The 22,858-nt window shown below is 43.7% G+C and overlaps 1 protein-coding gene across 2 annotated transcripts in view; it reads right to left on the bottom strand.

The window, feature by feature from the left end:
- heatr1 (HEAT repeat containing 1) overlaps positions 1 to 16,897 on the bottom strand; it is a 95,879-nt gene extending 78,982 nt beyond the window's left edge. Inside the window, exons 1-7 of one of the 2 annotated variants that reach the window (XM_038814348.1) lie at positions 16,763 to 16,897; positions 12,328 to 12,478; positions 10,125 to 10,341; positions 9,319 to 9,460; positions 7,502 to 7,603; positions 7,081 to 7,221; positions 6,314 to 6,525 (exon numbers count right to left, since the gene is read on the bottom strand). In XM_038814348.1, the coding sequence (XP_038670276.1) occupies positions 6,314 to 6,525; positions 7,081 to 7,221; positions 7,502 to 7,603; positions 9,319 to 9,460; positions 10,125 to 10,341; positions 12,328 to 12,469 (956 nt within the window). In that variant the 5' untranslated portion in view covers positions 12,470 to 12,478; positions 16,763 to 16,897. Of the gene's footprint in view, positions 1 to 6,313; positions 6,526 to 7,080; positions 7,222 to 7,501; positions 7,604 to 9,318; positions 9,461 to 10,124; positions 10,342 to 12,327; positions 12,481 to 16,762 lie in introns of both variants that reach the window. The other variant, XM_038814341.1, reaches the window with a different exon arrangement.
- Between the last annotated feature and the right edge of the window lie 5,961 nt (positions 16,898 to 22,858).

Genomic DNA, 22,858 nt, shown 5'->3' with positions numbered 1-22,858 from the left:
TCTGTGCGGAGTCTGCACATTGTCCCCGTGGCGTGGGTTTCCTCCGGGTGCTCCGGTTTCCCCCCACAGTTCAAAGATGTGCAGGTTAGGTGGATTGGCCATGCTAAATTGCCCTTAAGTGTCCAAAATTGTCCGTAGTGTTGGGTGGGGTTACTGGGTTATGGGGATAGGACGGAGGTGTGGGCTTGGATCGGGTGCTCTTTCCAAGAGCCGGTGCAGACTCGATGGGCCGAATGGCCTCCTGCATTGTAAATTCTATGAAATCTATGAAATTAACTGAATTTTTCTATGGAAACACTGGTGTGTATTAGGACTCTTTTTCAATCAACTGCTCATTTCTTCAGCTTACAATCTGCAGTGGTGAAGAATGTAAATTTGGTGTCACGGTAGCACAGTGGGTAGCACCGTTGCTTCACAGCTCCAGGGTCCCAAGTTCGATTCCCAGCTTGGGTCACTGTCTGTGCAGAGTCTGCACGTTCTCCCCGTGTCTGTGTGGGTTTCCTCCGGGTGCTCCAGTTTCCTCCCACAAGTCCCAAAAGACGTGCTGTTGGGTGAATTGGATATTCTGAATTCTCCCTCTATTTGCCCAAACAGCTGCCAGAATGTGGTGACTAGTGGCTTTTCACAGTAACTTCCTTGCAGTGTTAATGTAAGCCTGCTTGTGACAATAAAGATTAAAGATGACAAACTGTTTTTAATGAACATGGAAACACTCAGATAAAGGCAAGTCTCTACATAGTCCAAACACATCGCTATCCAGATTGTCCATTTAAAAAGTATGTGGACTTAGTGATTGTACTGTCTTTTACTGTGATAATAAAAACCAAAAAAAGGCTAGAAAAATTCAGCAGGTCAGGCAGCATCTGTGAGAGAAACAGAGCTGGCATTTCAGATCGAGCTGATCTTTCATCAGAACCAAGAAAGATTAGAAAAGAAATAGATTTGAGCCAGTGCAAAGGGCAGGAAGAACTAAAGGGGTGATCTCCTGCAGGATGGAAGCCAGGTGAAATTAAATTACAAAATACTTAATTGTTCAAAAGCCAGAGAGAACTAATGGGTATATTCCACACAGTGCTGTTAGGAAGGGAGTGCTTGGATTTTGACCAAGCAAAAGTAAAGGAATAGCAATATAGTTCAAGGCCAGGATTGTTACAAAAACAAAGGTAGTCTTAAAGGATTTGTATTGGTAAACATTAGGAATAGGGTATAGTTAGTTATAAGTGGGTTTACTTTAATGTGCCTGAGAGGGTAAAACTTGTGGTTAGATTTGTAATGGACAAAGGTGTATGTGTGGGGGAATGGCTAAATTCCAGCTGTGTTTCTATTGTGCTTAGAGAGGGCTGCAGCGTGAATAGTAAATAGTAGAGGCCACCTTCCTTTGTTCTTAGTTTTTAACTGGAATCCACGGTAGTTGGAGACAGGATCTCTGGGAGTGAACATTTCTCAACTCTGCCAGAAGGAAGATTGGCCAGGGCGGGAGCTGCAAAGAGGCAGGCTTTCTAAGGTCCAAGTTACAGTCCAGATAACCATAAAGAAAGTTTAAGACAGTTGAAGTTAAGGGAACAGAGACCAAGGTATTATTCAGACGAATTCAAGGAAGAATAAACAAAGTGTTCTGAGTTAAAGAGACATTACAATAACTACATTGAAAGTGGGACACCAGACCTCAGATATAGATAAAATGTTTGATGCTATTTTTATAGTCTTGTCAAGGTATATGAAATACTAAAAGGAATTGATAAAGTAAACACAGACCAAATGTTTGTTCCCTCTGAGGCAATCTAGAACAAGAGGTCACAGATATAGTTTGAGAGGCGGTAGATTTAGAACTGAGGAGGAATTACTTCTCGCAGAGGGTGGTGAATTTGTGGAACTCGCTGCCCCATAGTGCAGTGGAGTCTGAATCATTAAATGGTTTCAAGGAGACAAATATATTTCTAATTTTAAAAACGGGTTAAAGGGATACAAGGAACAGGCAGGGAGGTGGATTTGAAACCAGGAAGAGATCAGCTATGACCTAATTGAATGACAGAGCAGACTCAAAAGGGCTGAATTGCCTACTTCGACTGCTCCTAATTCCTATGTTGCTGGACTGGATTCACCATTAAAAGTGGACCAGAAGCTTTGTTTGAAAGTGCCCACCTGGGCTGAATTTTGGAATGTAAACTGCCATGGGAAAACATTGTTATGAGAGAAGAATTTAAAGCGTGTTTTTGAAGTGGCGTTTGGAAACTCTCTCGTGACAATCATCTGGGGGGGTTTCTGAGGACACATCCACAAAACTAACCAGGGGTCAGAGAGGAGTGTGTGTTTGACCACAGTCACCTTGTCTGCCTAAAAGGACATTTTCTGTTAATTGCACCATTATAACTGAAGACATACTTTGAAATCCATATTAATTGTTAAATCGGTGTGTATTTGTTAAGCTAAGGGGGGGGGTAAAGGAGTATTATATAATAATCCAGTTTTTCATGTTTAATAAATGTTTTTTCTTTTTAAAACTTAATTAGCAGACCTGGCACTCTGTTCCTCCACGTTTTAAAAAAAAAGTTAAAGTTATGGTCTTCTCGAGCTCTTGAGTATCATTGGAGCTACACTCATCCAAGCAAATGGAGAATATTCTATTGCACTCCTGACTTGTGCCTTGGAGATGGTGGATTGGCTTTGGAGAGTGAGGACACAAGTTACTCTTCGCAGAGTTCCCAGTTTTTGACTTGCTCTTGTAGCCACAGTATTTATATGGCTGGTCCAGTTCAGTTTCTGGTCAATGGTAACCCCCAGGATCTTGAAACTAATGCCAATTGTATGTCATGGGGAGATGGTTGGATTCTCGCTTATTTGGTATGATCGTTGCTTGGCATAGAGGGACGGTTATCGATGAAGCATCTGAAGATAGTCGGGTATAGGACACGACTCTGAGGAACTCCAGCGGTGATGTCCTGGAACTGAAATGATTGGCCTCCAACAACCACAACCATTTTCCTTTATGCCAGGTGTGACTCCGACCAGCGGAGAGTCGTGCCCCCCCCCCCCCCCCCCCCGACTCCAGTTTGGATTGATGCCACACACTTGCATGCAAAGGTGTTGTAGGACAGAGAAGGGGTGTTGGAGGTGACTGAGGAGTAAACCAGGGTAGAAAGAACAGTCTTCGGAGTGCTAAAAGGGAAAGTCAGACGGAGAACCTGGTTGATAGTGGCACCACATTGGAGCTGGTGAAAATGGCAGTGGATTATCCACTGAATACAGAGGTTGGTGGGGTGCAAGGGGAGGACAAGGGACACCCTATTGTGGTTAGAATCATAGAATTTACAGTGCAGAAGGAGGCTATTCGGGCCATCGAGTCTGCACCTGCCCTAGGAAAGAGCACCCTGCAGCCCACACCTCCATCCTATCCCCGTTACTCCACCTAACCGTTCTGACACACAAAGGACAATTTAGCATGGCCAACCCACCTAACCTGTGCATCTTTGGACTATGGGAGGAAACTGGAGCACCCGGAAGAAACCCACACAGACACGGGGATACCATACAAACTCCACACAGACAGTCATCCGAGGCCGGAATGAACCCGGGTCCCTGGAGCTGTGAGGCAGCAGTGTTAACTACTGCACTACCGCATCGTCCATGAAAGTTCTGGGAAGGAGATGAGGGGTTGAGAGCAGAATCACATGAAATACATTGGACATGACGGAGGGCTAGGTTAACCAGAGCTGAAGAAAAAGGAAGACATATCGGATTTCCAGTCTCCGCAGGATTTTGCTTTTGTAACTTCACTGTGAAACAGCCTGAAGAGAGTTGCCTTTCTCATGGATTTTTGAAATTTCCATTGTCCTAACACATGGGTTATTTTCACTTAAATTATCCTTCAGGACAAAAGTTTTGAACTAAAGGTATTCTCATAAATAACTGCCCCTAAACTATCTCAACTGCATCCTATCCAGTTGACTAAAGAGAGATTACAAAGTCACAGGATGGTGGTCAGCAGCATAGAAAAGATCATCCACGATGGAAAGATCGAATCACAGAAATATTCCAACATCACATCAAACCTGCTGACATTGTTCTTACTTCATTGCAGGCAAAGTCACCTGGATCATAGATTAAGTGTGAAACATTTAATAAATGTTTTCAAAAGTGTCTGCTTCTTAAATTCCTGTATCTAATAACAAAGTTGCTTGTGGCCTCAGCTAGAAAGCCCCATTCACTCCAGCAGATCCTGGTGCAAATGAGTGTCTTTCTCTTTCAATTTATTCCAGAATAGACTTTTTAAGTAAAATTGCTGGACGATTTACATTTTTTCAAATGAATACCCATCCACTTGTTACAGAAGTGAGACACTACTGAGCGAAGAAAATGAAAAAAAAAATGGGAACACGGGTATACAGTAAAACAAAAGGTGTGTTGTGCTTTTTCTTTTCATTCCTAACCATTACCACCTATAAAGACAAGGACAGCAGACATATGGGATCACCACTACCTGCAAGTTCCACTTCAAGCCACACCGGATCCTGATTTGGAACTATATCACCGTTCCTTCACAGTCGCTGGGTCAAAATCCTGGTGCTCCCTTCCCAACAGCACAGTGCGTAAACCTACACTACATGGACTGCAGTGGTTCAAGAAAGCAGCTCACCTTCACCTTCTCAAGGGCAACTAGGGATGGGCAACAAAAGCTGGCTTTGCCAGTGATGCCCACGTCCCAGAAATGAATAAAGAAAACCCTGCTGTCTTACGTATTTTCAACAGCCAAAGGTGATTAAACAAACATACGATCGTAACTCTACAATAAAAACAAAATACCACGGAAGCTGGAGATCAGAAAGGAAAACAGGAAGTGCTGGAAAAACGCAGCAGATCTGGCAGCATCTGTGGAGGTAGAAACAGAGCTAATGTTTCAAGTCCAATATGAATCGTCTTTTGGAATTCCAAAGATGAGAAAACCTGCTGAGATTATCCAGCATTTTCTGTTTTTATACCAATGTAACACTGCAGTATGGTATGATCCCAAAACACTGTGCCTTGCACTTTTACAACTGGTCACAGCATGCAGATCCATGACATATATTTCACCTGTGGGTGTTAATGTTAGCAAAGATGGAGTGGACAATTTGGATTTTGGCTCCTTTCATTTCTTAAGTGATAAAGTCACATTCTTTGCCTAGTCCAGTAGTGTCAGCACTATGCAAACTTTACCCCTACTTTTGACTGTGGGTGTGATAGGTTACTTCAGCTCTGCAATGCAGCCTGGTTTCTATGAGTACGTTTGTTCAGCATAAGTAGGAAGAGAAGATGACAGGTTAGAAAGTGAGAACAGGCTCTAAATGTCCACCTGAGAAATGAAAATAATTCCACAGAATCAATATAGCATCTCAAAGACTGAATCACTTTAGAAATTTCCGTTATCATGGACAACCAGAATATTTCCACACTTACATTATCATTAGATGGGGAACTAGCAAAAGAATATGCTTTTTATTGCATGGCCAAATATATCTTCTACTTCTAAAATTATCATTACATGTGCAGTATATATGTATATATATATTATATATATGTGCTGACCTCCCCAACCAAAGAATCTAAAGCAAATTCAAACCAATAGATTGCAGCTAGGCTCCATGTCTTCACGATATTTCTCATTCTTAACATTAATAGAATAGAGCCATATCAGTCAGAAACTTCATGAGAACAAATGGCAGCACAAGTGGCTAGCACTGTGGCTTCACAGTACCAGGGTCCCAGGTTCAATTTCCATTGGGTCACTGTCTGTGCGGAGTCTGCACGTTCTCCCCGTGTCTGCATGGGTTTCCTCCGGGTGCTCCAGTTTCCTTCCACAGTCCAAAGACGTGCAGGTTGGGTGGATTGGCCATGATAAATTGCCCTCAGTGACCAAAAAGGTTAGATAGGGTTTATTGGGTTACGGGGATAGGTTGGAAGGGAGGGCTTAAGTGGGTCGGTGCAGACTCGATGGGCTGAATGGCCTCCTTCTGCACTGTATGTTCATGTTCTAAAGGTTAGACCTAGATGTTGCCTCAAATGACAGCTTTCGTTTTTCATCTTTTCCGAGTGACAAACTCTTATTGAACTATTCTTCAATCCCGTACCTCAGGTATTGATGTCGTATCGATCATTGGCTCGGCTACCCTCCAAATTCCATTACCTGCTGGTGGCATGCGTTATATTGGATAATGGAGATGCCATTGTTTAGTGAGGAACTTGTATTGATATGCTGACTATAACATAGCAAAACGCCCCTACGGCACCTCCTGTTAACAATAAAGCCACGGAGCACAAAAGAGAATATTGTACTTACTTTTTACTAATGTTTTCTGTCTTCTGATGCTGCAGTAAAATAATCAGGCAACTCAGTCCCTCGCGTATCAGAGTTGGAATCTTCACAAGAGCTTTGCTGATCTGCTGGGCCAGAGTGTTTATCAGAGAGGTTTCCATGACAACTTTAACAGCAAGCTGGCAGATTATCATATAGGTAGCAGCTCTATAATCTGCCAACGAAGACTTCAGTCCCTACAAATGACAAGAAAAGCATGTATTACGATAATGACCCACAATACAGATGACAAGCACAGTATAATTCAAATGGGAGCATCAACTGTCATTTAAAGAATATTATTGAGCGACAACAGTGAGCATACAATGAGATCACTGCAGCAAAGGATGTTGTTTTCTATGCTTGACCCTGATAGCTGGAGCTAAGAAGACATCAAGAATTATACTGGAATACTTAGAAGAAACAGTGAACCCATCTCCCCACCCAGCAGCATCATCTATCCTTTTAGCAAATTAATGGTTAACTTTGTTTATGAGCTTCTGTACACAATGGACAGACGTAAGCGAGTGAACTGATTTTTAGATAAAACAGCAAGTGCTGGGAGTACTCAGCAGGTCTGTTAATATCTGTGGAGAGAGAAACAATGTTAATGTTTGGGTCAAATATGACTCCTCTTCAGAACATTATGGCACTTTGTTGCGCCCCCCCACACCCCCCACCACCCCCGGGTCATTTCGATGTGCTCCACAGGACGTAACCCCACACACACACACACACAAACAATGTATTACCTTCTGGATATATGGAAGCAGTTTGGCTATCATGGAGTCTGTTATCTTTTCCACAGCATTTAACGCTGGCACAATGGTGGACGCATAAAAAGAAAAAAGAACCCTCAACTGTGCGGTGTTGCCAGGATAATCTGAAAATGCCTAAAAAAGGGAAATTGATAGTTAGAATTACTTCATATTCGAATTTTAATGACCAAATTTTCAGCATTTCCTCCCGATAGCCGTGTCCCCGAGTGTTGGGTAGATTCCTGATTTTCCGTGTGGCTAACCTTCACGTGTGAGCTCAGGCAGTAAATCAGCAAATAAGGACACAAAACTGCAGACAATACGCCAGGTGTTAAAATGGTTGTGGCAAAAAATTTAATCAACTCACAGGTGAAGCTTTAAGTTTTAAACCTGAAGTTGTTGGGAAAGTACAAACCTTGATAGATTTGGTTACCAAGTTGCAGATAAAATCCATAAAGTTCAGATCTTTGTAACAATGTGTGATTAACGTACTTCTTGCCAGAGGTATGCCCGGTTTCTATATAGACAATGGAAAAATGTGATAATTTATTGGAGTAGAAGCTTGCAATGACTGCAGCTACGTTAACCAAGTAAAGAATAACTGAATCAGGTCATAGCACACTGTATCTCCTGGTGAACTCCTCCTTTTCTCATTCAGATACCACCTTGTAGCTTGTCCTAACCTTTCAAATGACATCTTATCCTATAAAGTGCTGTGTGTCCAAAAATAATTAATTCCTTCTTTTACCTCCTTGAATTATTCCATCAACTGACTCATAGATGTCACTTGCACATCTTCTGGAACCTGGATCAGAGTGGCTGAGATGGAGTCTAGAGGTTTACATTGATCTCAGTGTGGTAATGACAACTGTGAGCAGCACGGTAACACCGTGGTTAGCTCTGTTGCTTCACAGTGATGGGGTCCCAGGTTCGATTCCTGGCTTGGGTCACTGTCTGTGCGGAGTCTGCACGTTGTCTCCGTGCCTGCATGGATTTCCTCCGGTGCTCCGGTCTCCCCCAAAAGTCCTGAAAGATGTGCTGGTTAGGTAATTTGAACATTCTGAATTCTCCCTCAGTGTAGCCGAACAGGCGCCGGAGTGTGGCGAGTCGGGGACTTTCACAGTACCGTTGTTGCAGTGTAAATGTAAGACTACTTGCGACAATAATAAAGATTATTATTAACAGTTGCCAAAGGGGATATGTAATAAAGAGACTTTTCCACAACAATTTCAATGCTAACCATTTATTGGATCATCGCTAATAACGGAGACACACAGAGAATTATTCCCTGTCACAAAAAATAACCCCATTAACCCATGTCAGCAGCACTGATAAAATATTTTGCTCTGGAAGTCTGCCCAGAAAGTCAAAAAATGGTCAATTGCCATTAGCTAAGCTCTTGTAGAATTTACAAACTGGATTATGGGAATAGTCAGTCAATTAAAAAGCAATTTTGACAGGTAAAAAAATTACAATCCAGTCCCAACTGCACTCAGCTATTTTCACCACAAAGTCGTCAAAGTCAAATTCGGATATGGCTGGATTCTTTAAAAACAAATTTGAAATGCATTCTAAAGTAAAATTGCTACAAAATCCACAAGAAATATCAAATATTCCTACCCACTCGGGCAGAATATGGCGCAGTGGATAGCACTGGGGCTGCGGCGCTGAGGACCTGGGTTCAAATCCCGGCTCTGGGTCACTCTCTCCGTGTCTGCGTGGGTCTCACCCCCACAACCCAAAGATGTGCAGGTTAGGCGGATTGGCCACGCTAAATTGCCCCTTAATTGGGAAAAAAAAAAATTGGGTATTCTAAATTTATTTTAAAAAGGTATTCCTGCCCACTGGATGTCACAAGTAATAATAATAATAATCTTTATTGGTGTCATAAGTAGGGTTACATTAACACTGCAATGAAGTTACTATGAAAATCCCCTAGTTGCCGCACTCCGTCGTCTGTTCGGGTACACTGAAGGAGAATGCAGAATGTCCAATTCACCTAACAAGTATGTCTTTCGGAACTTGTGGGAGAAAACCGGAGCAGCTGGAGGAAATCCACAGACATGGGGAGAACGTGCAAACTCCACATAGACAGTGACCCAAGCAGGGAACCGAAACCAGGTCCCTGGCGCTGTGAAGCAACGCTGCTAACCACTGTGCTACCGTATGATAACAGCAGAATAAAAACCTTATTTACCCAGGTTTTCGTTACATTGTTTGAACAATATCTACCTGTATGGGCTCCAGCCAGTGCCAGCGATGAGTTGGATCACTGATTTGAAGAAGTTGAATGGTTCTCACAAACACTTTGGTCTCATGATATGGAAGAACGCAGCCAATCAAACTGTCCTGATTATAGAGGTGAATGTGGAACCTAGTGAAACAAATACGTAGAAGTTAAAGCCCTGAAGATCACATTGCACTATTATTTATTTCAACGTTAAGTAACCAGTCCACCCCTTCAGTACAACACGTGTTACGAGCACCAAGTTGTATCACAGAATTTACAGTGCAGAAGGAGGCCATTCGGCCCATCGAGTCTGCACCGGCTCTTGGAAAGAGCACCCCACTTAAGCCCATACCTCCACCCTATCCCCATAAATCAGTAACCCCACCTTAGATAAGGGTAATTTATCATGGCCAATCCACCTAATCTGCACATCTATAGACTGTGGGAGGAAACCGGAGCACCCGGAGGAAACCCACGCAGACACGGGGAGAACATGCAGACTCCGCACACACAGTGACCCAAGCCGGGAATCGAACCGGGGACCCTGGAGCTGTGAAGCAACTGTGCAAACCACTATGCTACCTTGCTGCCCCTCATTCAGCAAAATGTTTTTTCTGCTTTTTAAAAAATATCTTGCTTACATTGGTTACTGTGAAAAGAAATTAAAACATTGTAATTAGCTAGGTTTGATCAGCAAGAGAGGTCACTCTGATTTAGAACATAGACATTAAAAGTTTTAAGCTTCAAATCTGTTTGTCTATTATTTTCTAAATTCTAAATCACTAGCGCACCTTGGTTGTCAAGTTACCTGTGAATAAGCCATTCAATGCATTTCTGGGCCGGTTTTAGCATGAAGTATGGAGATAAACGTGTTAGAAAAACCAATATATTCGCGTTGAGCTGGGCATTCACTTGTTTAGTCTGAACACTACGCTCCAGACCTTTGGAAGCTTGGCTGAAGAGTGTTGACTGAAATTCCTCAAAAGATGGATCAATTCCAATAAGTTCCTCTAGACCCGTACATCCTGTGTGATAGCAGAAACCATGTTAGAACAAATGAATGCACTTGGAAGGAGCATATTATGTCATTACAACATCCTATTTTGCAAAAGGGTATTACTAAATTTAGATAAAGCTTAGACTACAACCCATACAACTTTAAGGAACGGTTTGAGCTAATCCATCATAAATTCCAAAAGGTTATTTTGAAGGTCCAGTATATGTCACCTTTATATTGTAAACATAATTAAAGAAAATAGCACTTGTGCAGTTCACATTTATGTGTGATTCCCTTAATAATACTCCAAAACCAATCTAACAGGTGGCAAGTGTTTAATTATTAGGAGATTTTTACATCTACAGGGAGGTGTACAGATGCAGGTAGGAAAAGGAGCCCAAAAATGCATTAGACCCCGGTCCCATTTTTGAATTCGAACAAAAAAAATATTTTTACACCAAGAAAAAAATTAAAGATTTATTTCAAATAGTAGCAAACAAGGGATTCTCTGGAAGAAATTCTAAATTATATGTTTTATTTAATGACAGAAATAGATAATGGACGTTCCATGGATTATAATAAATTGGGGCCTCAATTGCACAAGCAGGTGAAAGGTGAAATATAAGCAATAGCTGCTGTGTGATGTGATATTTTTATGGTTGCTGGAACTGTGGATTTCAGATGGGGCTATCAATATGAGTAATGCTCTCAAGGAAGGGTGAATGGAATTGGAGAATGGTGGTAATGGCACATGGAGACCAGTGAGTGTGAAAGGATCAAGATGATATATGAATCAGTAGAAGAAATAGCTGTGCATGGGGATCAGCTGGAAAAAGTGTATAAAGAGCCGGTTAGGGAAGTAATTGTGAAGCCAGAGGCTGCACAATGAGCAGCAAGAACATTAGAACACTAGAAGAAATCATTTTGGTACCACCAGTGACTGGGTTATGTGTGGAGTACATTTACGAAGAGGAAGGACAAATTGAGAAAGTGGCATGGCAATTGTTGTGACAAAAGCTGTTTGCAAAAAGGCAGGTGGTTTACTGCAGAGTACGGTGGTGGATATTGAATAAAGAGCATTGCAGAGCAGAAGAGTGGTTTCCCACATGTAAATTAGCAACACTGGAAAGAAGCACTCAGATATCCGAAGCGCAAATGTAAGAACAGTGCCGGGAAAGTGAGAGAGGAGCTGCACTCTCTGGGTAATTACTGCTCTTCTGGAAAATGACAGCAGGCAAAACCTCCGAGGTCCCAATGCTATTGGTTGGGCCTTAACCATAATGGGTGAACTTATTGAATATTTACAGCTGCGTGCCCTTGATAAGTTGGGAATTGTACGAGTCACCGACACTGGGAGAAAACTCTTGCTGGGGCTACAAATAGAAATATTGAAGCCAACGAATGGCTACCTAGTTGGTGCTGGTTGAGGGTCCCCACTTTTAGATAACAGATTGCTTCAGGGAAAATGGATTGATACTTCAAACTGAAGGGATCAGAAAGGCTAGCTGTAGTAGAAATGCAAACTGGGATTCATTTAAACTATATATGAGGGGGTAGAAACTAAGGCTTTGAACTAGAACTTGGATGGTAGACTCTGAATAAAAGGAATTCCAGACAGGCTAAGCAAACACAAAGGGCTGCACAGGGTGGAAGTGAATTCAATATGTAGCCATATAGGCTGTTCCAAAAAGACTATAAAGATATCATAGTCGGAGTAATTTTACTTATGTTCAGGAGAATTTGGAAGCACATGTACGCACGAACACACTGTAACTTCCAGTGAGTAATGGTAACAGCAATTAGTATCAGCAAGGAAAGCTGAAATTCAGCTGAGTGGGGCAACAAAAATGGCAATGAATAAGATAAATAACATACGCGAAGATATACAATGTAGTAACATTGTAGATGCTGGCACCAATCTGTGGCAGGTATAGCAATCTTGACACTTCAGAAGCAACAACTCCCAAGTACAACTTGCTGAGGTATGGAAATGCAGGATGGCATCATCACTTACCTATGGCAAAGAAAGTGTCTCTGTCTATAGCAGCAGCTTCCTTACAATCAAACAACAATGATGGTGCTTCTTTGCGAGACAACAGACTTAGATCATTCTGTGGTAGAGCCAAGCGTTTCAGCTGGAAGGCTAAAGAGGTCATTTTGCTTTCCTGCAAAGAGGGGAGGGGGGAATAAAAGTAATGATGAGTAATGATAAACATCTCCACAGTCAAGTCCTCATGATGGCAACTTAACTTTTAATAAAACACACTAAAATGCTGGCAAGAAACTTGCTTTCAAAGAACCATTTTTATTATAAATTGTACCACATAAGGTCTCTATTTTGAAGTATTTTTGTCAGATTTAACTGGCATTCTTGAACCTTCCCAGCACCACACTTTTCCAGGAGTTTTTCATTAAAAAGTTCATCGAAGAATCAGCACAGATAACAAATAAACCATCCAGAAGTCTAAAATTATATTATTCTATATCACTTATGTCTTTTTTTACAAATATTTACAATTATTGGTGAATACAAAAGTAACCTATTCAGAAACATTTTAATGCCTACATTTTATTTAAGGCAAATTGCTGAAAACTCTCATTCACATCGGTCAGCATCTGGAAACAAACACTGGTCACTACTTCACTAAATATTCAAGATATTTATTGCACATATAAATGCTTCTGTTCCTGTTGATGAAAGCTACTTTTAGGGGGTGTTCTTTGGTACTGACGTGTAACCGCTTCAGTAGAGAATGCGACCTGGTCTCAGCGCTTCGCCAGACACATTGATCCAACTGCAGCTACAAGGCTACTGGATAAATGCGGATTAGGCCCCCTCTCACTGATCAGTTCAGAAAGGAACACTCCCCACCACCACCACACACATAAACCTAACAAAATATCGGTGGTCCGCTGTTAAGAAAACACTAGTCAGAGAACTGGCTTTACTTGCTTCTCTCGGCATCTCTATCCTTCACCTGCATGATTTCTTGACCCTCAATTTTGTCTTTGAACTGTGGTTTCAACAGTCCTCATTCCACCACCTCCACCTGGCTGAACATGTTTACTATTGGATTTCTGCGCCAACTCCACTCACTCACTCCTAGCAAAAGTCATTATTATAGATCCTAGATTTGTTGGAAGATATGTGGATCTTGTCCCACCCCGTCCACTCCTCTCTGACCACTTCTTTGCCACTGATTAACATGTTAGTAAAGCTTCCTGCTTTTTTCATTCTGATCTTAGAAAGCAATTATGCTTTCAACCTCCATCCAATGCTCATCATCGCTTGGTCCATTTTTGATTATTCTCTTCACTTCCTGGATCTCTGTCTCCATCACAAACCCTGGAATGAGTATCTTTTCCTTCTCACCTTGAGCAAAGGTTCTATCTCAGTTTGCCAAATTTCTTTGCTGCATTTGGCAACCAGCTAGAATTTTACCAGTCCTTTGGGAGGGGCGGCGGCGGGCACCCACAGTCACGCGGGAAGACTGCCAACTAAATCAAGGTGACTTCCAAGAGTGGGGTCTCCTTTACCTTGGGTCCATGTGAACACAGCAATAGACAACCCCTATTTGAAGGTTTACCTTTCCAATCGCCAGGGTCAGCCTGCATAGCCCTGGCAATATTTTCCCATGGCCCTTTCAGGACTCCTCAATTTCAAATGTGGCCACTTCGACCTGGCAGCCTCAACAGCAGCTATCTCTATTGGTAATACTCCAGTGTCTGCAAATCTGCTGTCCTTAATGGGATGGTGATCCTGGGGGCATCCGTTTAACCCTGTTGACTGCTGATAATTTACTAACACGGTCTCACTATTTGTCCACGTGGGCTTGGGACCCATATTTGGTTTTGATTTCTGAAATCACACACATTGTGCCAATAAAATCCCAGTCCCGATGCCCTTCTTCGCAAACTAAATATTTGACAGCTTCCTTGACTTTTGTACTGTTTCTCAGGTCTTGTTTTTAGCCCTTATGACAAACAGCTCCTTACCCTCAAACATACTGACCTCCATCTTCACTTGGTCATCTATTACTATTTCCATCCTATCTTTCCTTCTCCACTTTCTGGAGGGACTATTCCCTCACGGACAGCCTTGTTCATTCTTTTACCCTCCGCGGATCCTGCCAGTCTTTCCTGACACCTTCCTGTGCAATCAGTGTAGGTGCTCTTTCCATGCAGTCTCCTCGACATGGAAACTAAATGTAGATCAGCAACTGTTTTGGAAAATAATTCCATGCTGTCTACAAATACAATCTGATGTCTCAGCGAACTGGCATTTTAACTTCACTTTATCTTGTCAGATTGCCCTTTCTGTCTCTGGTCTCCTCCAATATCCTAATGAAGTTCAATACCTGTATGTTATCTCCCTTCTTGACACTCTGCAACATTTCTATTGGAACATTTACTTTATTACCTTCTGATCTAAGATATTTCTCCTCAATCTCCTTATAGGCCCATGCAACAAGCTGCAATTATATGGCGCTGTTAAGGGGCAAAAAACATCCTGAGGTTCTTCACAGAAGAGTTACAACCAAAATATGACGGAGTAGAATAAGGAGATATTAAGCCACCTGGTCAACAGCTTGGTTAAAGTAGGTTTTAAGGAATATCTTAAAGGAGAGGGGCTGATGGAGGGGATTCCAGAGCCTAGGCTCATGTGAGCTGAAAACATGGCAGCTAATGGTGGAATTATTAAAATAATGTTGCAAAGGAGCCCAGGAGGGAAGGAGCACAGAGATCACAGTGTGTTGCAGGGATGGAGTAAGTTATAAAGATAGGAATAGGCAAGACAAAGGGGGATTTCAAAGTAAGGATGAGAAGAAGTTTAAAATGAGGCTTTGAATGGGTTCAGGAGCCAACAAGGACAGCTTTGGAATAGTTGAGTCTCAGGGTAACAAAGGCATGAATGAGCATTTCAGCAGCAGATGAGTTGAGGCAGGAACAGACAGAGGCAATATTACAGAGATGGACATAGATGGCTTTGTTGATGCAGTGGATGTGTCATTGGAAATTCATTTTCAGGTGAAATAGGCCCCTACGGTTCAGCCTCAAAGACTGTAGACAGAGAGAGGGAAAGAGTCAGGGATGAGAGAGTAGAGTTTGTGGTGGTGGTGGTGGTGGTGGTGGGGGGGGGGGGGGGGGGGGGGGGGGGGGGGGGGGGGGAGAGAGGGGGGGGGGGGGGGAGAGAGAGAGAGCGGGAGAGAGAGAGAGAGAGAGGAGAGAGAGAGAGAGAGAGAGAGAGAGAGAGGAGAGAGAGAGAGAGAGAGAGGAGAGGAGAGAGAGAGAGAGAGAAGAAGGAGAGAGAGAGAGAAGAGAGAGAGAGAGAGAGAGAGAGGAGAGAGAGAGAGAGAGAGAGAGAGAGAGAGAGAGAGAGAATAAATAGCTTTGGTCTTCCCAATATTTATTTGGAAGAAATCTCTGCTGATCATAGAATTTACAGTGCAGAAGGAGGTCATTTGGCCCATCGCGTCTGCGCCGGCCTTGGAAGGATCACCCTACTTAAGACCACACCTCCACCCTATCCTCGTAATCATGTAACCCAGAAACATCACCTAACCTTTTTGAACAGTAAGGGTAATTTATCACGGCCAATCCACCTAACATGCAGGTCTTTCAACTGTGGGAGGAAACCGGAGCACCAGGAGGAAACCCACCCACTGGGGTGGGTAGAAGTGTGGGCCTAAATGGGATGCTCTTTTAAAGGGCCGGTGCAGACTCAATGGGCCAAATGGCCTCCTTCTGCACTGTAAATTCTATGATTCTATGAAATTCTGGTTGAGTTAAGTAATTCCATCGTACAGTGGGCTAAACAGTTGGCTTGTAATGCAGAACAAGGCCAGCAGCACGTACCGGCCTCCCCGAACAGGCGCCGGAATGTGGCAACTAGGGGCATTTCACAGTAACGTCATTGAAGCCTACTTGTGACAATAAGCAATTATTATTATTATTATTAATTTGGCTAAAACATCACCCCTTCACTTTAAATAACAAGTAACTCAAAAATATCACTTATCTTGATCTGTTGCACTTGGAGAAAACACCAAGTCTAAATATGTGCACAACAGTGCAGATCATTTAGTCTTCACAGTTAACATTTCCCAAATGCTGACAGCCAGAATGTGATAAGACCACTGCCTCTTTTTTATATAAAGCCATTGTTATAAGAACTAAGTGTTTTTTCAACCAACAAAACTCCAGTTGAGAAATTGACACTATTGCTTGAATATTAACATGGTAACTGTCTGTCTGCAGGGAACTTGCTCCATCCTAACACTAATAAAACGCCGGCATCCCCACATCTGTATTAAAACAGCAGCCCACATGAACTGCTCAGTTCAATAAAATTTGAAAACTTAAAACACATTTTGTCGTGGCAACACATGCACTTTAAAATGTGACTTGATATTCCTGAGCTGCTTCCTCTGGAAGTTTAGGAAACTCACCTTTTTTTTAAAGATACAATGCCTTACTTTCCAATCTCACACTCTTCCCCACATGGCAACTGAGCACTTCACCCTCGAACCGGAACCGGAACCGGAACCTCACAGCCTGTCTCTGCCGCCCACAGCGCTCTGGCTTGGAGGAGCGCTGGGGGAAGCTCCTGTCGCCCACAGCTGCCCCGCTGGCTTGGAGGAGCGCTGGGGGAAGCTCCTGTCGCCCACAGCTGCCCCGCTGGCTTGGAGGAGCCCTGGGGAAAGCTCCTGTCGCCCACAGCGGCCCCGCTGGCTGGGAGGAGCACTGGGGGGAAGCTCCTGTCGCCCACAGCGTCCCCTCTGGTTGGGAGGTGTGTGTGGGAGGTGCCGAGCTGACAGTGACAATGTTGCCAGCTGTGGTCCCACTTGTTGCCATTGCTCAGCCCTTTGACTGCACTGAAAGCTTTTCTTTTGACTTTAAATGATTTATCTCCTGTGCATGAGGAGCATTTGCGAATTGGTTTAAATCAAGAGTAGGATCAAGCCCAAGATCCGGTGCAGTGGCAACTTGGATCTAGGATGTCTCTTTTCTGGGGACCATAAATTAGATTCAATTTGATTTTGAATTGGGTTTTGGAGCAAGCAAGAAGATGGCTTGCCCCATCCACCCTGCGCATTGGCTTGTAGCTCTGAGAAAGGAATGAAATAGCTGGATGGTAAAGTTTTTTCAATGGGCTGATATTTTTTATGTGTTTTGGGGTTCGTATCTACTTTGTTCCCCCAACCTCACTGATTCATTGGGCCAAATCTTCCAAGGAATTTTTACACAATTCGTACTGAGACTCCGCATTTCTGGCCCAGACTTCCGAACCCATCCTTTTTAGAAATGAAGAGCGTACCTGTCCTGGGAGGGTCTCCTTCCTCATGCAGGATCGTCAGGGGAAGCCAAACAATGCCTACTTCAATTTTAATTAGTCTTCATCCACTAACTTTGTGAAAAGCTTTGGGTTATTTAAATAGTTTTTCAGTGGGTTAGCCAATTAGTGGGAGTGGGTCTGGTAGGTTAGGTGGCAAAGTGGGAAAGGTGGGGGTGTCAGAGGGTCAGGATTGGGGGAGCTGGAGTGTTGGATGGGGAGACAGGTTTGGGGGAGGAGAGGGTTAGGGGAGTCGGAAAGCCAATTGCAAAGTTGGAGGGACTCAGGGGTGTCAGTGGGGAGTCGGGGGGGGGGGGGGGGGGTTGCGGCTGTATAGTTACCCTGGAGATAGCCATGATTTGTTTCTGTCTAATATTTCCTATGTACCTATCCAAGTAAGTAGGTCAGAACCCTCCAAATCTCTGGCATTAGCTCAAAGCTGGAAACTTTTTCGGAGAGTTCCAGATGCAGGCGAATTGCCCATCAGAAATTCAAACTTCCCAGGGAGGTCCCGCAAAGACTTCCAAAGGGTCTCGTCTTGTATTGCATTCTCCAGGGCATGCACAGTCTCCAAACAGAAGATTTGTGTTAATATAGTTACCACATCTGTTACTGCGCTTGTGGGACTATTCCTTTGTTAAAATGCTCAAAATTTCAGAATTTCTTTTAAAACTACTATTGCGTCCTTTTAATAATGTTTTTAGATTTGTTACTTCTTGAATAAATTCTGGATGATATTAGTTTTGTACAGGAGCTACCACGGTTAGTTTGTGTGTAGATTTATTTAGTGATCTTTAAGTCTGCTAACAGGCTCTAAACTGAATTATTGATACATCTAACTAGAGTGGCAATGGGGAGGAACAATAAAAAGAGGCCAGAAACATAGAAACATAGAAAATAGAAGCAGGAGTAGGCCATTTGGCCCTTCAAGTCTACTCCACCATTCAATATTACCATGACTGATCATCAAACTCAGTGAACTGTTGCTGTTTCCCCTCATCTCCTATGATCCCTCTATCCCCAAGAGTTATATCAAACACCTTCTTGAAAACAAACAATACGTTATCCTCAACTGCTCCCTGTGGTAGCTAATTCCACATCTTTATCACTCTCTGGGTGAAGCCTGTTTCTCCTCATCTCAATCCTAGAAGGTTTACCCCGTAATCTTAGACTGTGACCCCTGGTTCTGGACACCCCCAACATCAGGAGCATCTGTCCTGCATCTACTCTGTCTAGTCCATCTAGAATTTTATAAGTTTCTCTGAGATCCCCGCTCATTCTTTTGAACTCCAGCGAATATAACCCTAACTGACTCAATCTCTCCTCATACATCAATCCTGCCATCCCAGGAATCAGTCTGGTAAACTTTCTCTGCAAGAATATTCTTCCTCAGATAAGGAGACCAAAACTGCACACCATGGGCGGGATTCTCTCACCCCGGGGCCGGGCCGGAGAATTGCAGGGACCAGCGCCAATCGCGCCACGCCGCCTCAACGCCGGTCCGTTGATTCTCCGGAGAGCGAAGAATCAGCGCCATTGGCACCGGCGCGGTCGGTGCATCGCCAGTCGGGGCCACTCTATGTAGCCCTACGTCATGTTGCGTCGGGGCGGTTGCGGAGAACGGAGCCACTGCACATGCGCGCATTGGTGCTGGTCCCACTGTGCATGCGCAGACCCCGCGGTCCCCATGTGATGCCAGGATCGGCAGCTGGAGTGACGTGGGTCGCTCCAGTGCTGTGCTGGCCCCCTGGAGGAGTCCGAATTTCTGCTCCTGAGGTCATGTTTACCGCGGCATCAACACTTAGCCTCAGGATCACAGAATCCCTCCCAATATTCCAGATGTGACCTCACCAAGGTCCTGTATAATTTCAGCAAGACATCCGTGCTCCTGTACTCAAACCCACTCGTTATGAAGACCACCATACAAAATACTTATTAGTACCTGGTGTATGAGGACTCCTAGGTCTCATTGTACATTTTCCTTTCAATCTATTGCCATTCAGATAAGAGTCTGCCTTCCTGGTTTTGAGACCAAAGTGGGTAACTTCACATTTATCCACATTATACTGCATCTGCTCACTCACTTAGCTTGTCCAAATCACACAAGCATCCAGCTTCTGCCCAGCTTCTGCCAACTGCAAATTTGGAGATATTACATTTAGTCCCCTCATCTAAATCATTAATACATATTGTGAATAGCTTCACTCTCAGCACCAATCCCTGTGGTACCCCACTGTGTGCCATTTGGATAAAGACCCGTTTATTCCTACTCTGCTTCCTGTCTGGCAACCAGTTTATATCTATCTCAGCACACTACACCACATGCTTTAATTTTACACTCTAATCTCTTTTTTTTTAAAGTATTTTTTTTAATTCTTTTTTTTCGCATTTTCTCCCAAATTTACATCCAACAATAAACAATAATCAGTAGCGAATGTAATATCAATCCCCATATCAATAACAACGATCCCATCCTCCCACCAAACCCCATTGGCCCTCATGTTAACATAAACAAATGACAAAAAAGAATCAGGAATCACCCTTAGTCACCATTAACACATACAGTCCCCCTCCCCCCACCCTCCAAGCTCCCAACCCCCCTAATGTTCGATGTGATCCAATTCTCGAAAGTGCATAATGAATGACGCCCATGAATTGTAGAACCCCTCCATCCTTCCTCTCAGTTCAAATTTGACCTTTTCAAGCGTTAAGAATTCCAGCAGGTCCCCCTGCCACGCCAGGGCACAGGGTGGAGAGGTTGATCTCCACTCTCACAGGCCCCGGGTCCAGTTTCACGTGCTCCACTTTAGAGATTACCCTAAACACCTCCTTCCAGTAATCCTCCAGTTTTGGACAGGACTATAACATATGACCGTGGTTAGCGGGGGCTCCCCCGCAACGTTCACACACATCTTCTACCCCCTCAAAGAGCCGGCTCATCCTCGCCCTTGTAAGCTGCGCTCTATACACCACCTTCAGCTATATCAGCCCCAACCTCGCATACAAGGTGGAGGCGTTTACCCTCCGGAACACCTCACACCAGAACCCCTCCTCCATATCCTCTCCCAACTCTTCCCCCCACATTACCTTGATCACTCTAATCTCTTATGTGAGATTTTGATGAAAGCCTTCTGAAAGTCCAAATAAACCAATTCGACTGACTCCCCCTCATCAACTCTATTAGTTAACTCCTTGAAGAATTCCAGTAGATTTGTCAATCATGATTTTCCTTTCATAAATCCATGCTGACTCTGACACTACCACTATTTTCCATGTGCTCTGCTATAAAATCTTTGAAAATGGACTCCAGAAATTTCCCCACTACCAATGTCACGCTGCCTAGTCTTTAATTTTCTGTTTTCTCTTTATCTCTCCTTTTTAAACAGTGGGGTTACATCACAAAGAACAAAGAAAAATACAGCACAGGAACTGACCCTTCGGCCCTCCCAGCCTGCGCCGATCACGTGTCCTATCTAGACCATCTACCTGTATCCTTCTGTACCCCGTCTGTTCATGCGCCTATCCAGATTAGTCTTAAAGGTCGCTAACGTATCTGCCTCAACCACGGTGCATTCCAGGCCACCACTACCCTCTGTATAAAAAATGTCCCCCGCACATCTCCACTGAACCTTTCCCCCCCTCACCTTGAACCTGTGCCCCCTTGTAATTGTCATTTCTGCCCTGGAAAACAGCCTCCAACTGTTCACCTTATCTATACCGCTAATAATTTTGTAAACTTCTTTCAGGTCGCCCCTCAGCCTCCGTCGCTCTAGAGAGCACAATCCCAGTTCACTCAATCACTCCACATAGCTAACACCCTCCATACCAGGCAACATCCTGGTAAACCTTTTCTGTACTCTCTCCAAAGTCTCCACATCCTTCTGGTGGTGCGGTGACCAGAATTGGACACAGTATTCCAAATGTGGCCTAACCAACGTTCTATCTAATTGTAACATAATTTTTGAGCTTTTATACTTGATACCCCCGTCCTATGAAGACAAGCATGCCATATGCCTCATTTACCACCATTTCCACCTGTTGTACCATTTTTAACTATCTGTGGATCTGCACGCCTAAATCTCTCTGTGTCTCTATGCTCCTGATGGTTCTGCCAATTATTTTATAGCTCCCACCTGAATTGGATCGACCAAAATGCATCACCTCGCATTTGTCTGGGTTGAACTCCATCTGCCATTTCCCTGCCCAAATTTGCAGCCTATCTATATCCCGTTGTATTCTCTGACAATCTTCATCACTATCCGCAACTCCTGCAATCTTAGTATCATCCGCAAACTTGCTAATCAGATCTGCTACATTTTCTTCCAATTCATTTATATATATTACAAAGAGCAGAGGTCCCAGAACTGATCCCTGCAGGACGGCATGTGGCGCAGTGATCAGCACTGGGACTGCGGCGCTGAGGGCCTGGGTTCGAATCCCGGCCCTGGGTCACTGTCCATGTGGAGTTTGCACATTCTCCCCACGTCTGTGTGGGTTTCAGCCCCTCTGGTAGTCACCACTGTTGTATTATATTGTATATATTGGTATTACGGTAAGGCCCCTGTACTACAGGTTTAGGGGTAGATCACTGCCTGCTGGCTCCTCCCAATAGGCGGAGTATAAATGTGTGTGCTCTCTGAACAGCAGTCATTTCGCCAGCTGCTGTAGAAGGCCACACATCTCTGTGTAATAAAGCCTTGATTACATTCTACTCTCGTCTCGCCGTAATTGATAGTGCATCGCCCCCACAACCCAAAGATGTGCAGGTTAGGTGAATTGGCCACACTAAATGCCCCTTAATTGGAGAAAAAATAATTGGGTACTCTAAATTTAAATTTAAAAAAAGAACTGATCCCTGTGGAACACCACTAGTTACTGACCTCCATTCCGAAAAAAACCCTTCCACTGCTACCCTCTGTCTTCTATTGCCAAGCCAGTTCTGTATCCATCCAGCTAGTTCACCCCTGACCCCATGTGATCTAATCTTTTGCACCAGCCTGCCATGAGGAACCTTATCAAATGGTTTGGGCTGGTTTTGCACAGGGCTAAAAAGCTGGCTTTGAAAGCAGACCAAGGCAGGCCAGCAGCACGGTTCAATTCTCCTCGAACAGGCGCCGGAAAGTGGCGACTCGGGGCTTTTCACAGTAACTTCATTTGAAGCCTACTTGTGACAATAGCAATTTTCATTTCATTTCATTACTAAAGTTCATGT

This window comes from Scyliorhinus canicula, chromosome 1, assembly GCF_902713615.1.
Source record: "Scyliorhinus canicula chromosome 1, sScyCan1.1, whole genome shotgun sequence".
Lineage (NCBI taxonomy): Eukaryota > Metazoa > Chordata > Chondrichthyes > Carcharhiniformes > Scyliorhinidae > Scyliorhinus > Scyliorhinus canicula.
The sequence above is the reverse complement of the archived record's forward strand: the minus strand, read 5'-3'. Positions and strand labels throughout refer to the sequence as shown.